At 44.7% G+C, this 16,328-nt stretch overlaps 1 protein-coding gene across 1 annotated transcript in view; it reads right to left on the reverse strand.

Annotated features, from left to right (window-relative positions):
- The window catches only part of fkbp15b (FKBP prolyl isomerase family member 15b), a 70,738-nt gene that overhangs the window by 23,274 nt on the left and 31,136 nt on the right, over positions 1-16,328 (reverse strand). The window contains exons 19-22 of the mRNA XM_083783559.1: positions 14,276-14,378; positions 13,479-13,511; positions 11,711-11,882; positions 3,461-3,597 (exon numbers count right to left, since the gene is read on the reverse strand). Coding sequence (XP_083639685.1) covers positions 3,461-3,597; positions 11,711-11,882; positions 13,479-13,511; positions 14,276-14,378 — 445 coding nt within the window. The remainder of the gene's footprint in view (positions 1-3,460; positions 3,598-11,710; positions 11,883-13,478; positions 13,512-14,275; positions 14,379-16,328) is intronic.

Below are 16,328 nucleotides of genomic sequence, written 5' to 3' on the forward strand. Positions count from 1 at the left end.
TACAGCATGTACAGCATGTACAGCATGTACAGCATGTACAGCATGTACAGCATGTACAGCATGTACAGCATGTACAGCATGTACAGCATGTACAGTATGTACAGTATGTACAGTATGGGGACACGCGCAGGTCCTCCGTATGTACAGGGGACACGCGCAGGTCCTCAGTATGTACAGTATGGGGACACGCGCAGGTCCTCAGTATGTACAGGGGACACGCGCAGGTCCTCAGCATGTACAGGGGACACGCGCAGGTCCTCAGTATGTACAGGGGACACGCGCAGGTCCTCAGCATGTACAGGGGACACGCGCAGGTCCTCAGTATGTACAGAGGACACGCGCAGGTCCTCAGTATGTACAGTATGTACAGGGGACACGTGCAGGTCCTCAGTATGTACAGTATGGGGACACGTGCAGGTCCTCAGTATGTACAGTATGTACAGTATGGGGACACGCGCAGGTCCTCCGTATGTACAGGGGACACGCGCAGGTCCTCAGTATGTACAGTATGGGGACACGCGCAGGTCCTCAGTATGTACAGTATGGGGACACGCGCAGGTCCTCAGCATGTACAGGGGACACGCGCAGGTCCTCAGTATGTACAGGGGACACGCGCAGGTCCTCAGTATGTACAGTATGGGGACACGTGCAGGTCCTCAGCATGTACAGGGGACACGCGCAGGTCCTCAGTATGTACAGGGGACACGCGCAGGTCCTCAGTATGTACAGGGGACACGCGCAGGTCCTCAGTATGTACAGGGGACACGCGCAGGTCCTCAGTATGTACAGGGGACACGCGCAGGTCCTCAGTATGTACAGGGGACACGTGCAGGTCCTCAGCATGTACAGGGGACACGCGCAGGTCCTCAGTATGTACAGGGGACACGCGCAGGTCCTCAGTATGTACAGGGGACACGCGCAGGTCCTCAGTATGTACAGGGGACACGCGCAGGTCCTCAGTATGTACAGGGGACACGCGCAGGTCCTCAGTATGTACAGGGGACACGCACAGGTCCTCAGTATGTACAGGGGACACGCGCAGGTCCTCAGCATGTACAGGGGACACGTACAGGTCCTCAGCATGTACAGGGGACACGCGCAGGTCCTCAGTATGTACAGGGGACACGCGCAGGTCCTCAGTATGTACAGGGGACACGCGCAGGTCCTCAGCATGTACAGGGGACACGTACAGGTCCTCAGTATGTACAGGGGACACACACAGGTCCTCAGTATGTACAGGGGACACGCGCAGGTCCTCAGCATGTACAGGGGACACGCGCAGGTCCTCAGCATGTACAGGGGACACGCGCAGGTCCTCAGCATGTACAGGGGACACGCGCAGGTCCTCAGTATGTACAGGGGACACGCGCAGGTCCTCAGCATGTACAGGGGACACGCGCAGGTCCTCAGTATGTACAGGGGACACGCGCAGGTCCTCAGTATGTAGAGGGGACACGCGCAGGTCCTCAGTATGTACAGGGGACACGCGCAGGTCCTCAGTATGTACAGGGGACACGCGCAGGTCCTCAGTATGTACAGGGGACACGCGCAGGTCCTCAGCATGTACAGGGGACACGCGCAGGTCCTCAGTATGTACAGGGGACACGCGCAGGTCCTCAGTATGTACAGGGGACACGCGCAGGTCCTCAGTATGTACAGGGGACACGCGCAGGTCCTCAGCATGTACAGGGGACACGTACAGGTCCTCAGTATGTACAGGGGACACACACAGGTCCTCAGTATGTACAGGGGACACGCGCAGGTCCTCAGCATGTACAGGGGACACGCGCAGGTCCTCAGCATGTACAGGGGACACGCGCAGGTCCTCAGCATGTACAGGGGACACGCGCAGGTCCTCAGTATGTACAGGGGACACGCGCAGGTCCTCAGCATGTACAGGGGACACGCGCAGGTCCTCAGTATGTACAGGGGACACGCGCAGGTCCTCAGCATGTACAGGGGACACGCGCAGGTCCTCAGCATGTACAGGGGACACGCACAGGTCCTCAGTATGTACAGGGGACACGCGCAGGTCCTCAGTATGTACAGGGGACACGCGCAGGTCCTCAGCATGTACAGGGGACACGCACAGGTCCTCAGCATGTACAGGGGACACGCGCAGGTCCTCAGCATGTACAGGGGACACGCGCAGGTCCTCAGCATGTACAGGGGACACGCGCAGGTCCTCAGTATGTACAGGGGACACGCGCAGGTCCTCAGCATGTACAGGGGACACGCGCAGGTCCTCAGCATGTACAGGGGACACGCGCAGGTCCTCAGCATGTACAGGGGACACGCGCAGGTCCTCAGTATGTACAGGGGACACGCGCAGGTCCTCAGTATGTACAGTATGTACAGGGGACACGCGCAGGTCCTCAGTATGTACAGGGGACACGCGCAGGTCCTCAGCATGTACAGGGGACACGCGCAGGTCCTCAGCATGTACAGGGGACACGCGCAGGTCCTCAGTATGTAATGACGCAATCCGTTGGGGCAGTGGTTCTCAAACTTTAACATTTCAAGCTGTTTTTGATCAATCGATTGAGTTGACTTATTAGTCAGAAATGTCTCCCCTTAACTCTGATACAAATGGCACCAAATGGCCTTAACCCATTTAGACCCGAGCTCGATTCTACAAATGCCTTCTAAATCTTTTTCTGTTTTCTGAAAAACCTATGTTTCTATATCGGTGGTTCTCAAACATTTTCATGTCAAGGACCCCCATTCCCCAATATATGCAATTGAAAATATGTTGTTCCAGGGACTCAGTGTGTGTGTGTGTGTGTGTGTGTGTGTTAGGGCCTGCGCTGCGTTTAGTGTGTGTTAGAGCTTTATCACATATCGCTGGGAGTCTTCACCTCAAGTACTTTACATTTTCATCCTTTAGCTCAGTAGTTCCCAACCTTTTTATACTGAAGTAGCACCTCAGAAAATATCACTAATCAGCACAACTGATGATATTTCTAACGTGATTAATCCGTTCTCAAATAATCTATTAACGGCTAGGTGTGCTGTCATGCCCATTTCAGCACGGCTGGAGAGCTTATTTCAACCAATTGCTTGGTCAGAAGAAGAACTACCTGTAGTAATATAAATATTTCATTCCACTTTTGTCTTTTTTCCCCCTTTTTGGGGGCAACCACCAGAGGGGGGCTCAAGTACCACCAGTGGTACTAGTACAACCACCAGAGGGGGGGCTCAAGTACCACCAGTGGTACTAGTACAACCGCCAGAGGGGGGCTCAAGTACCACCAGTGGTACTAGTACAAGTGGTTGGGAACCTCTGCTTTAGCTCACACTCTCTCACCAGAGCATCTCATCCAAAATAAAACATATTCCTAGATCACCAACATCCGTCAGATTGGTGTCGTGCAGTGAGGAGTGGACCTGCCCTGGGAAATGATCCGTACTAGAACCGCCATAACGCCGACTCCTCCAGAGAAAAAAAAGGAACACTCACTCGTTCCACGTTCTCTTTGTCCGTCTTCATGTCGTGCACTTCCTCCTCCATGTTGCTGACTCGAACCTCCATCTCTTTACGTTTCTGTTTCTCCGTGCGGTACTGGGCCTGGGCGCGCTCCGATGACTCATTTACCTCTGGAGGAAAACACACACACGACCAGACACCAAGGTTATTAAAATAATACTAAATGTGAAAACATGTTTAGTTAACCGAAAATGTGAGGCTGTATTGTGCCTACTTATTTCACTAAAAAGGTAAGCGTGTGAGTGCATGCGCGTGTGTAACCCTAAGGAAAAACATTTTGAACCACAGTTCTAGTCTCGTCGCCACTGCCGCTCAATTGGCCACCTGGCATTTGAACTTTAAAGATGGAGTGCCGTGAGTTTTTTCCCACCCTAAAACATGATCATCAGGTATTATTATAAGATTTTTGTTGTTGTATGATAAAGGGGGAGGGGTTAGGGGAGGAGATGATATTGTGATGTCACTATATGATAATGATATCCGCTGCGGCGCATGCTCTGCTGCGACGGCACGGTCTGTTCATTTGTTTGGTGCTGGGTGTTTTCGTCTTTCTCGTCTATTTTCGTCATTTTTGTTTATTTTTTTTACTTTTGTCTGCCCATGAGTTTCCCCCGTCTGGCTAAACGACCATCATGCTAGACATGTACAGAACAACCTGGATTGTATTTATTATCCTCTGGATAATAAATGACAGCTCCGCGGTGGCTCCGGTGGTTAGCCCAGCGTTAACGCCGGATGCCAGCGGTGACTACGGGACACTCATCCACACCTACAGCCGGGATGATCTCCTTCAACTACGGTCCTCTATTTTGTGCAATGTTAGACCGATGGACTACCTTCCTCCTGAGATGCGTCCCAGAAAGAGGGGGAGACGGGGGGGTGTACGGACCAGACTGAGGAGACGTCGCTTCAGACCCCATCTCCCCTCCATCATCCTGGCTAACGTTCGCTCTCTCAGGTACAAGATGGACATACTACACGCCAAGTGCCGACTGGAGAGAGCCTATAAGGAAGCCTGTATCATCGCTCTGACTGAAACTTGGCTCGACGAGACCATACCGGACTCCGATGTCAGTTTGGATGGATTCACCATCATACGGGCGGACAGGACAGGTCAGTCAGACAAGGACAGTGGCGGAGGGGTCTGCATCTATGTCAACAACAGGTGGTGTAATAACATCAAGGTACACAACACAGTCTGTACACCTAACATAGAGATGCTAACCCTGTCACTCCGCCCCTTCTATCTCCCAAGAGAATTCCCAACTGTGGTTGTCGGGTGTGTTTACATCCAGCCTAAAGCTAACTACAGAATAGCAGCAGAGCTAGTAGCCGATGCAGCTAATTCTCTAATGGCTAGGTACCCCGAAGCCCCGTTGTTTTTCCTTGGAGACTACAACAACTGTAGACTCGAGGGGGTCCTGCCCTCTCTCCATCAATATGTGGACGTTCCCACGAGGAAGGAACGGATCCTGGATCTGTGTTATGGAACTATCGAAAATGCTTTTAGCGTCCGAGCTCATCCTCCACTGGGAGGCTCGGATCATAACACAGTGCTTCTTCTCCCGCACTACAAACCAGAGCTGAAGCGGTCCAAACCGCAGACCTACTGCGCCCCTCAATGGACGGAGGACGCAACTGCACAGCTGCAGGGCTCTCTGGCATGCACGGACTGGGACGTCTTTGAAGGCGACCTAGATGAAAGGGTTTCCGTGATCACAGACTACATCAAGTTTTGTATCACCACCACTATACCCACAAAGACAATAAAGAAATATCCAAACTCCAAACCATGGATCACCCCCCATATTAAACATAGTCTCAGTGAAAAGCAGAAGGCATTTCAACGCCAAGATTGGGCCGCCCTCAAGGCTATCGATGGGCAAATTAAGAATGAAATTCTTAAGGCCAAGCTAAAATACAAAAATAATATGGAGGAGGAGTTTAGGAGCATGAACACAAAACAAGCCTTCAATAAAGTCAAAATCCTTACTGGTGGTGAGACAAAACAAAAGAACTGTACAACTCCGGATCCTACCACCTTTGCAAACACCCTGAACACTTTCTACAAACGGTTTGACAGTCAAGACTACTCTGCTGCCTGTGAGGAACTGTTGGGAGCCCTCCCCTTTCAGGAGCCGCCACATCCCCCCTTCAACGAGGAGGATGTCCGACAGCTGCTGGCCAGGTGTAAGCCTGGCAAGGCGCCAGGGCCGGATGGCATCTCGGCAAAGGTGCTTAAGCTCTGCGCCATGGAGCTCTCCCCCATCCTTCATTCCATCTTTTGGGAGTCCTACAGGACAGCAGCCGTACCCACCCTCTGGAAAACATCCACCATCATACCAGTACCCAAGAAACCCCACCCCTCAGAACCCAACCATTATAGACCCGTTGCACTAACCTCAATAATGATGAAATGCCTGGAAAAACTGATTCTGAACATCATTCTGCCAGCTGTCAGGTCACAGCTGGACCCTTTCCAGTTTGCCTATCGGGCCAAGAGGGGGACAGAGGATGCTGTGGCATGCCTCCTTCACTCCCTTCTCCAACACCTGGATTCATCCTCGGACAATTTTGCCACTATTCTTTTTGTTGACTTTAGTTCTGCCTTTAACACGATCCAACGCCATCATATGATCAAGAAACTGCATCAGCTCAACATCCCCCCACTTCTCATACACTGGACTCACAGCTTCCTGAGCAATAGACCACAAACAGTTAAAGTAGGTACATCATTTTCATCAACTGCCATCACCAACACAGGGGCCCCTCAAGGCTGTGTCCTCAGCCCCTTCCTCTACACTCTGTACACAAATGACTGTATTAGCCCCTCACCCACTAACATCACATACTTTAAATACTCTGATGACACTGCCATTCTCGGACTGCTCCATGACAATAACTCTATTACGGTCTATCAGAACACCATTTCTCATTTCACACAGTGGTGTACTGACAACTATCTAGAGTTGAATGTGGACAAAACAAAAGAACTGGTCATTGAAACAACAACCCACACTGGACTTAACCCACTCCTCATTAATGGTAAAACAATAGAACAGGTAGACAGCTTCACATATCTTGGACTCACACTGGACAATAGACTTAGGTTTGATCAACACATTACATCAATCCAGTCACGCTTTCAGCAAAGACTCCATGTAATCCGTAAATTAAGATCACTATCTGTTGCTCCTCATCTTTTGCTATTACTGTACAAAAGCATTATTCAACCCGTTCTGTTGTACTGTTCTGCATGTTTCTACACCATACTGTCCATGCCTAACAGGAACAAACTTTTCAGTATCACCCGTATTGCTTCCAAAATCATCGGACTTCCCACACCCACACTTTCTGATATGAACAATAACGCCATCACACGACTAGCACTCTCGATATCAAATGACACTGATCATCCTCTGTATCGTTTCTTTAACCTCATGCCATCTGGACAAAGATACAGGACCTTGCCCTGGAAAAAGGTCCGTTTCAGTAGGAGTTTTGTCCCCTCAGCCATCGCGGCATTAAACAAACTGCCCCGCCGATAGGATGGTTCTGTACACAGTGGGGAACTCATGTTTTGTTTTTTGTTTTTGTCTTGGTGCTATGTGCTCTGTGTTGTTTTTGATGTTTGATGTGGGTGTTGAACTGTTGAACAGATTGTGAAGACAAATATCCTTCGGGACAATAAAGATTATTATTATATCGTTTGACCGTCAAGGTTTCAGCCTCCAGGAAGAACCCCTAAAAACAAAGGGAAGACATCATTGCACATAACAACCACACCAAGGGGTCTAATAATGAAGTACTTTCACCTCATAAACTAACATAACACCTCATAAACTAACATAACACCTCATAAACTAACATAACACCTCATAAACTAACATAACACCTCATAAACTAACATAACACCTCATAAACTAACATAACTACCACACCAAGGGGTCTAATGAAGTACTGTCACCTCATAAACTAACATAACAACCACACCAAGGGGTCTAATGAAGTACTGTCACCTCATAAACTAACATAACTACCACACCAAGGGGTCTAATAATGAAGTACTTTCACCTCATAAACTAACACAACACCTCATAAACTAACATAACTACCACACCAAGGGGTCTAATAATGAAGTACTTTCACCTCATAAACTAACATAACAACCACACCAAGGGGTCTAATAATGAAGTACTGTCACCTCATAAACTAACACAACACCTCATAAACTAACATAACTACCACACCAAGGGCTCTAATGAAGTACTTTCACCTCATAAACTAACATAACAACCACACCAGGGAGTCTAATAATGAAGTACTGTCACCTCATAAACTAACATAACAACCACACCAAGGGGTCTAATGAAGTACTGTCACCTCATAAACTAACACAACAACCACACCAAGGGGTCTAATGAAGTACTGTCACCTCATAAACTAACATAACACCTCATAAACTAACACAACACCTCATAAACTAACATAACAACCACACCAAGGGGTCTAATGAAGTACTGTCACCTCATAAACTAACACAACACCTCATAAACTAACATAACACCTCATAAACTAACATAACACCTCATAAACTAACATAACACCTCATAAACTAACATGACACCTCATAAACTAACATAACACCTCATAAACTAACATAACTACCACACCAAGGGGTCTAATAATGAAGTACTTTCACCTCATAAACTAACACAACACCTCATAAACTAACATAACTACCACACCAGGGAGTCTAATAATGAAGTACTGTCACCTCATAAACTAACATAACAACCACACCAAGGGGTCTAATAATGAAGTACTGTCACCTCATAAACTAACATAACTACCACACCAAGGGGTCTAATAATGAAGTACTTTCACCTCATAAACTAACACAACACCTCATAAACTAACATAACTACCACACCAAGGGGTCTAATAATGAAGTACTTTCACCTCATAAACTAACATAACTACCACACCAAGGGGTCTAATAATGAAGTACTTTCACCTCATAAACTAACATAACAACCACACCAAGGGGTCTAATAATGAAGTACTGTCACCTCATAAACTAACACAACACCTCATAAACTAACATAACACCTCATAAACTAACACAACACCTCATAAACTAACACAACTACCACACCAAGGGCTCTAATGAAGTACTTTCACCTCATAAACTAACATAACAACCACACCAGGGAGTCTAATAATGAAGTACTTTCACCTCATAAACTAACATAACAACCACACCAAGGGGTCTAATAATGAAGTACTTTCACCTCATAAACTAACATAACAACCACACCAAGGGGTCTAATAATGAAGTACTTTCACCTCATAAACTAACATAACAACCACACCAAGGGGTCTAATAATGAAGTACTTTCACCTCATAAACTAACATAACAACCGCACCAAGGGGTCTAATAATGAAGTACTTTCACCTCATAAACTAACATAACAACCACACCAAGGGGTCTAATAATGAAGTACTTTCACCTCATAAACTAACATAACACCTCATAAACTAACATAACACCTCATAAACTAACATAACACCTCATAAACTAACATAACACCTCATAAACTAACATAACTACCACACCAAGGGGTCTAATAATGAAGTACTTTCACCTCATAAACTAACATAACACCTCATAAACTAACATAACACCTCATAAACTAACATAACACCTCATAAACTAACATAACACCTCATAAACTAACATAACACCTCATAAACTAACACAACACCTCATAAACTAACATAACTACCACACCAAGGGCTCTAATGAAGTACTTTCACCTCATAAACTAACATAACAACCACACCAGGGAGTCTAATAATGAAGTACTGTCACCTCATAAACTAACATAACACCTCATAAACTAACACAACACCTCATAAACTAACATAACACCTCATAAACTAACATAACACCTCATAAACTAACATAACTACCACACCAAGGGCTCTAATGAAGTACTTTCACCTCATAAACTAACATAACAACCACACCAGGGAGTCTAATAATGAAGTACTGTCACCTCATAAACTAACATAACACCTCATAAACTAACACAACACCTCATAAACTAACATAACACCTCATAAACTAACATAACACCTCATAAACTAACATAACACCTCATAAACTAACATAACACCTCATAAACTAACATAACACCTCATAAACTAACATAACACCTCATAAACTAACATAACTACCACACCAAGGGGTCTAATGAAGTACTGTCACCTCATAAACTAACATAACACCTCATAAACTAACACAACACCTCATAAACTAACATAACTACCACACCAAGGGCTCTAATGAAGTACTTTCACCTCATAAACTAACATAACAACCACACCAAGGGGTCTAATAATGAAGTACTTTCACCTCATAAACTAACATAACACCTCATAAACTAACATAACACCTCATAAACTAACATAACACCTCATAAACTAACATAACACCTCATAAACTAACATAACACCTCATAAACTAACACAACACCTCATAAACTAACATAACTACCACACCAAGGGCTCTAATGAAGTACTTTCACCTCATAAACTAACATAACAACCACACCAAGGGGTCTAATAATGAAGTACTGTCACCTCATAAACTAACATAACAACCACACCAAGGGGTCTAATAATGAAGTACTGTCACCTCATAAACTAACATAACACCTCATAAACTAACATAACACCTCATAAACTAACATAACAACCACACCAAGGGGTCTAATGAAGTACTGTCACCTCATAAACTAACATAACACCTCATAAACTAACATAACACCTCATAAACTAACATAACAACCACACCAAGGGGTCTAATGAAGTACTGTCACCTCATAAACTAACACAACACCTCATAAACTAACATAACACCTCATAAACTAACATAACACCTCATAAACTAACATAACACCTCATAAACTAACACAACTACCACACCAAGGGGTCTAATAATGAAGTACTGTCACCTCATAAACTAACATAACTACCACACCAAGGGGTCTAATAATGAAGTACTTTCACCTCATAAACTAACACAACACCTCATAAACTAACACAACACCTCATAAACTAACACAACACCTCATAAACTAACATAACACCTCATAAACTAACATAACACCTCATAAACTAACATAACACCTCATAAACTAACATAACACCTCATAAACTAACATAACACCTCATAAACTAACATAACACCTCATAAACTAACATAACACCTCATAAACTAACACAACTACCACACCAAGGGGTCTAATAATGAAGTACTGTCACCTCATAAACTAACATAACTACCACACCAAGGGGTCTAATAATGAAGTACTTTCACCTCATAAACTAACATAACACCTCATAAACTAACACAACACCTCATAAACTAACACAACACCTCATAAACTAACATAACTACCACACCAAGGGGTCTAATGAAGTACTGTCACCTCATAAACTAACATAACAACCACACCAAGGGGTCTAATAATGAAGTACTGTCACCTCATAAACTAACATAACAACCACACCAAGGGGTCTAATAATGAAGTACTTTCACCTCATAAACTAACACAACACCTCATAAACTAACATAACACCTCATAAACTAACACAACACCTCATAAACTAACACAACACCTCATAAACTAACACAACACCTCATAAACTAACACAACACCTCATAACACCTCATAAACTAACACAACTACCACACCAGGGAGTCTAATAATGAAATACTGTCACCTCATAAACTAACATAACACCTCATAACACCTCATAAACTAACACAACACCTCATAAACTAACACAACACCTCATAAACTAACATAACACCTCATAAACTAACATAACACCTCATAAACTAACATAACACCTCATAAACTAACATAACACCTCATAAACTAACATAACACCTCATAAACTAACATAACACCTCATAAACTAACATAACACCTCATAAACTAACACAACACCTCATAAACTAACACAACACCTCATAAACTAACACAACACCTCATAAACTAACATAACACCTCATAAACTAACATAACTACCACACCAGGGAGTCTAATAATGAAGTACTGTCACCTGTCACTGTCATCGCATGAAAAACTGGAAAATAGTCACGGCACTCCATCTTTAATGTCATTTATCCCATTGACAAGACACACCTTCCAGCTGCGTCTCCAGCGTGGAGACGCGCGCGCACTGGCTCTCTCCATCCTGCAGGGCTGTGGCCAGCTGGCTCTGCAGCTCAGAGGCCCTGTGCTGCTGGGAGGTGGCGTCCAGCTGCAGCTGAGCCACGCGCGCCGTGGACGACGCCAACTCCTCCGTCAGACGCACCTGATGGAGAGGGGGGGGGGGGGGGGGGGGGGGGAGGACAGAAGAGAGCTTCTGATGTCTGTCTACAAACCTTTTAGCTGGAGACCCCAGAAGAAGAGACATTTTGATGTCTCCCTGTCCAGTACCCAAACTAGACCCCAGAAGAAGAGACATTCTGATGTCTCCCTGTCCAGAACCCAAACTAGTGGTAACAGCTTTACAAGTTGTTAACTTGTAGATCCGAAAGTTATTTTCCCTCTAAATTTAGTAATGTTCCTTTTTCCTTTATTTAATTCTCTTGAAAAATGCTTGAAATTGTTTTTAATTCATGAAAAATTGCGATTTCTTTTTTTTAAATAATTAAAACAAAGGAGGAAATTAAAAATAAAGGGATGCTATACTTGCGATTACATAGTTTTGACTAAAAATAAAGATCTATTCTACAAGCTTGGCTACTTTTGCACAACACCGTAGTATGACGAAGTAGGTGCATTCATTTACTGCACAAAAACAGCACATAGGAAAAGTGAAACATGGAGGTAGCTGGTTTCTGATGATGGGGTCTGGATGGGTGATGGGTGAGAACAGAAGTGTTTGCTGGTTCAACCAGCATGACCCTGTGGTTGGAAGGAATAGGTGAGGCTGGCGGAGGAAAAGGAAAAGAAATTAAGTGAGAATGTTAGTGAGAGGAAACAGAGACAGTGAGAGGATAGTCTCTACTCTCTACAAACGGACAGTGCTGGCCCACACAAGATTCTGCCGGGAGGATGACGGTGAGGCAGAGATGACAACGGATGGAGGAGAAGGAAGAAAATAAGCCAGAATGTTAGTGAGAGGATGAGTTGACCGGCCTGAGAGACCGTAGTGGAAGGATGACTATGGCGTTGGTAGTACAGTCACAGTCAGCTCTGGGTCAAGTAATCATAGCAAATAACCATTAACGTTTGTTTAAAGACCCTGAGAGCGGCAGGTGAGTGGAGTTTGCAGCGGTGGGACCACTCTGTGTCAGATTGGGAATAATTATACTACTACGGTACTTTCCACTTCCTGTGGACATCGACCAGCGGACTAGTGGCCGTTTCCCCAACGCTGGGTCCGGGGACCACCATGGGTCTAAAAATAGATTCGTTTTGGGTCTGTAACTCGGAAAGTACAAATGGAACCAAAAATGGACACTCTCCCAGTTGTATAAATAAAACAGACTTTACACAGTGTACATTTGGGTCCCAGAGATTAACCCATTCTGACCTGAGATCAGATTCATACGAGGTTTCCGCCGGACACACACTGGTCTGATGAACCCATTCTGACCTGAGATCAGATTCTAAAAATGTCAGTCGCTCTTCGATTTTTCAAAAAAATAGCAGACCTACAAGCTCGTATCGCGCCACTCGGTGGCGCGATATGAGCTTGTAGATCTGCTATTTTTAAATAGCTAAAGCATAACATGATGCCGACACCAAAATGGGTGCCCGGTCAGAATGGGTTAAAAAGATGGCATCAAATGGAGTCCTTGAAATGAAAATGGTTTAGAATCACTGATCTAGTATGTTATTTTATTTTTTATTTATTTTTTGACCCAGGTCTGGTGGTAGAAGTCAGAGCAAACAGGCTCACCTCGCCCGAGCCCAGGTCCTGAGGCAGTGCATGCTGGGAAGAGAGAGAGCACTCAATGCTAGACGTCCTCAGATCAGCACAGTGCAAACAGCCAGGAAGGGAAACAGTTGGCAAAGAGTGGCATTAAAGGGACACTTCACCCTTTTTGCAAAAAAATATATGTTAATGACGTTTAGAAGCTTTAGATCACTTTCCTGGGGGTATTTATGTGTGTAATATGTGGTTTTAGATATTTTAGATTGTAGCAGTGAGCCTGTTGTCTCTGATGTCATGGACACTGGTCTCACTACCTTCCTGGACTACAATTCCCATAATTCTTTGGTGCACTGCTCCTCCTTGTGGATAGGGGGAGAGCTGTCTTACTGAGACAACATGTAGTCCAGGAAGGAAGTGAGCCCAGTGTCCATGACATCAGAGACAACAGGCTCACTGCTATAATCTAAAATATCTAAAACCACATATTACACACATAAAGATCTCCAGGAAAGTGTTCTAAAGCTTCTAAACGTCATTAACATATATTTTTTTGCAAAAAGGGTGAAGTGTCCCTTTAAGGGAGCGTAAAAAAGGTTAACACAAACAGAAACACTTCTGACCGGCTATAAATTAGTCAGATTATAAAGCTTGGTTAAAAAAAAAAAAAAAAAATGTAAGCCTTCATTTCAGATTGCAGTTCAGTTTGCTAGGAATATAAGAAATGGTAGCAATCCAACCCACCCCCTATTATTGCACCACACACACACACACCACACGCCCTAGTTGTCTTCACAGATTTCAAAGAAAAGAGTTTGACGCACCTTGTCCTTCTCTGCCTGCAGGAGCCTCGCCTGGCTGTGCTCACTGGAGGACTTGAGGGAGTCGCTCCTCTGCTCCAACAGCAGGTTGCTTTGCTCCACGTACCTGAGCAGGGACAGAGGAGGACATATTTCAGGTTGCTTTGCTCCACGTACCTGAGCAGTGACAGAGGAGGACATATTTCCTTCAACCACGAGGGCTACCGTCCCACAGGCTGCCCCTCACTCTCCAACCACGAGGGCTACCGTCCCACAGGCTGCCCCTCACTCTCCAACCACGAGGGCTACCGTCCCACAGGCTGCCCCTCACTCTCCAACCACGAGGGCTACCGTCCCACAGGCTGCCCCTCACTCTCCAAGGGACCTTTTATTCTGTGGCGACGACTGAGCGCCAGCGTTGTTTTTGGCAGCAAATTTCTATTTTAGTTTAGTCAGTCTTTGGAATGAAACTAGTCTAGTTTTAGTCAACTAAATGTCATAAGATTTTAGTTGACAAATTTATTTTGGCGAGCCTTGATGCCGTCGAAATGACAGATTTTACACGTGCTGAAAATGGCCGATCTACAAGCTCACAACACGTCGCAGCGTGACGTGTTGTGAGCTTGTAGATCTGCTATTTTCAGCATGCAACCAAATGTAAAATGACTTATACTGGATCTCCTGTCCACTAGTCCCTTCCTAACATTTTAGTCTAGTTTTTATCTGTTGATGAAATTGTCGGTACATTTAGTCTTTGTTTTAGTCATTATATCTTAGTTTTCATTTTGTTTCCATTTAGTTTTTGTCAGTGAAAAAAGGTAGTCGACAATTTTCGTCTTAGTTTTATTCAACGAAAACGACACTGGTGAGCACTGAGCATGTCATGGTAGTGAGCACTGATGAGCACTGTGTGAGCACTGAGCATGTCATGGTAGTGCTGCTGCACAATTAATCGAAAGTGTAGATCTCGTTTCTAAATTTGAGCAATAATCGTTTAGCACTACCTGGCTGTCCAATACATTGTAGTTAACATTACAACATTTTGAGTGGTGCAACCACTGCTACAAGCAGCAATGTCCGTGTACCTGTGTGTATGTACCTGTGTGTGTACCTGTTTGTTTGTATGTATGTATAAGTGAGCACGAGTATGTGACTTAATAATAGCTGTAAATGCTGTGTCTCTAATGTGAGAGAGAGAGAGAGAGAGAGAGAGAGAGAGGGGGGGGGGGGGGGGGGGGGGGAATTGCACCACTCAGTTCACACGTGTGTGATTTTTTTATACAAGAGAGCCTTTAGGAGAGGTTTAAGTCAAGCATGTCTGTTTCAAGCCACAGTGTAGGAAAACCGAGATCCACATTTGAGCAAGAATCGTGCAGCACTATGTCATGTTTAGACATACTGTAGGTTAAAGTGACTCGAGCGGGAAGGGTTTTTTCAATCCGACAGATCGGGTGGTCATGATGATGACCTTTTACTCGACGATTTACAATTGTGTAGCTTTTGCGTCTTGTAAACAAAAGTTGCACGGGACAGATATAACAAAAAACCTAAATACTCTGACCAAATGAATGACCAATTAATAAATTATGGCCAAAATAAGACAATTAATATTTCATACAAAATTTGTTTTGCAAAATAGTGGAAATAGCAGATCTACAAGCTCGTGGTACGTATTTCCACTATTTTTTGAAAATGTTTCAAAATGTATGAACCGTTCAACATGGAAACGATTTAGCAATCAAACCTATTTGGGCAGATGCTTTCATCTGTGTGCAGCGCAGCCACAGTACCTTGGCCCTAGACATGCAGCCACAGTACCTTGGCCCTAGACATGCAGCCACAGTACCTTGGCCCTAGACATGCAGCCACAGCATCAACCATTTCATGCAAGTACGTACATGCGTATGTAAATTATGAAGCACCTTTTGAAACAATGAAGGTGCTGTACAGTGGACGACAATATAAAACAATCAAATAAAAACAAGGCACATGAGAGCAATAACAGAAGAAGTAAAAAAAAAAAAAAGCTAAACATTGTCCTGCACAAATAGGTCAGATACATTTTTCATAACACAAA

This window comes from Protomyctophum parallelum (genome assembly GCF_964188405.1).
Source record: "Protomyctophum parallelum genome assembly, chromosome: 15".
NCBI lineage: Eukaryota > Metazoa > Chordata > Actinopteri > Myctophiformes > Myctophidae > Protomyctophum > Protomyctophum parallelum.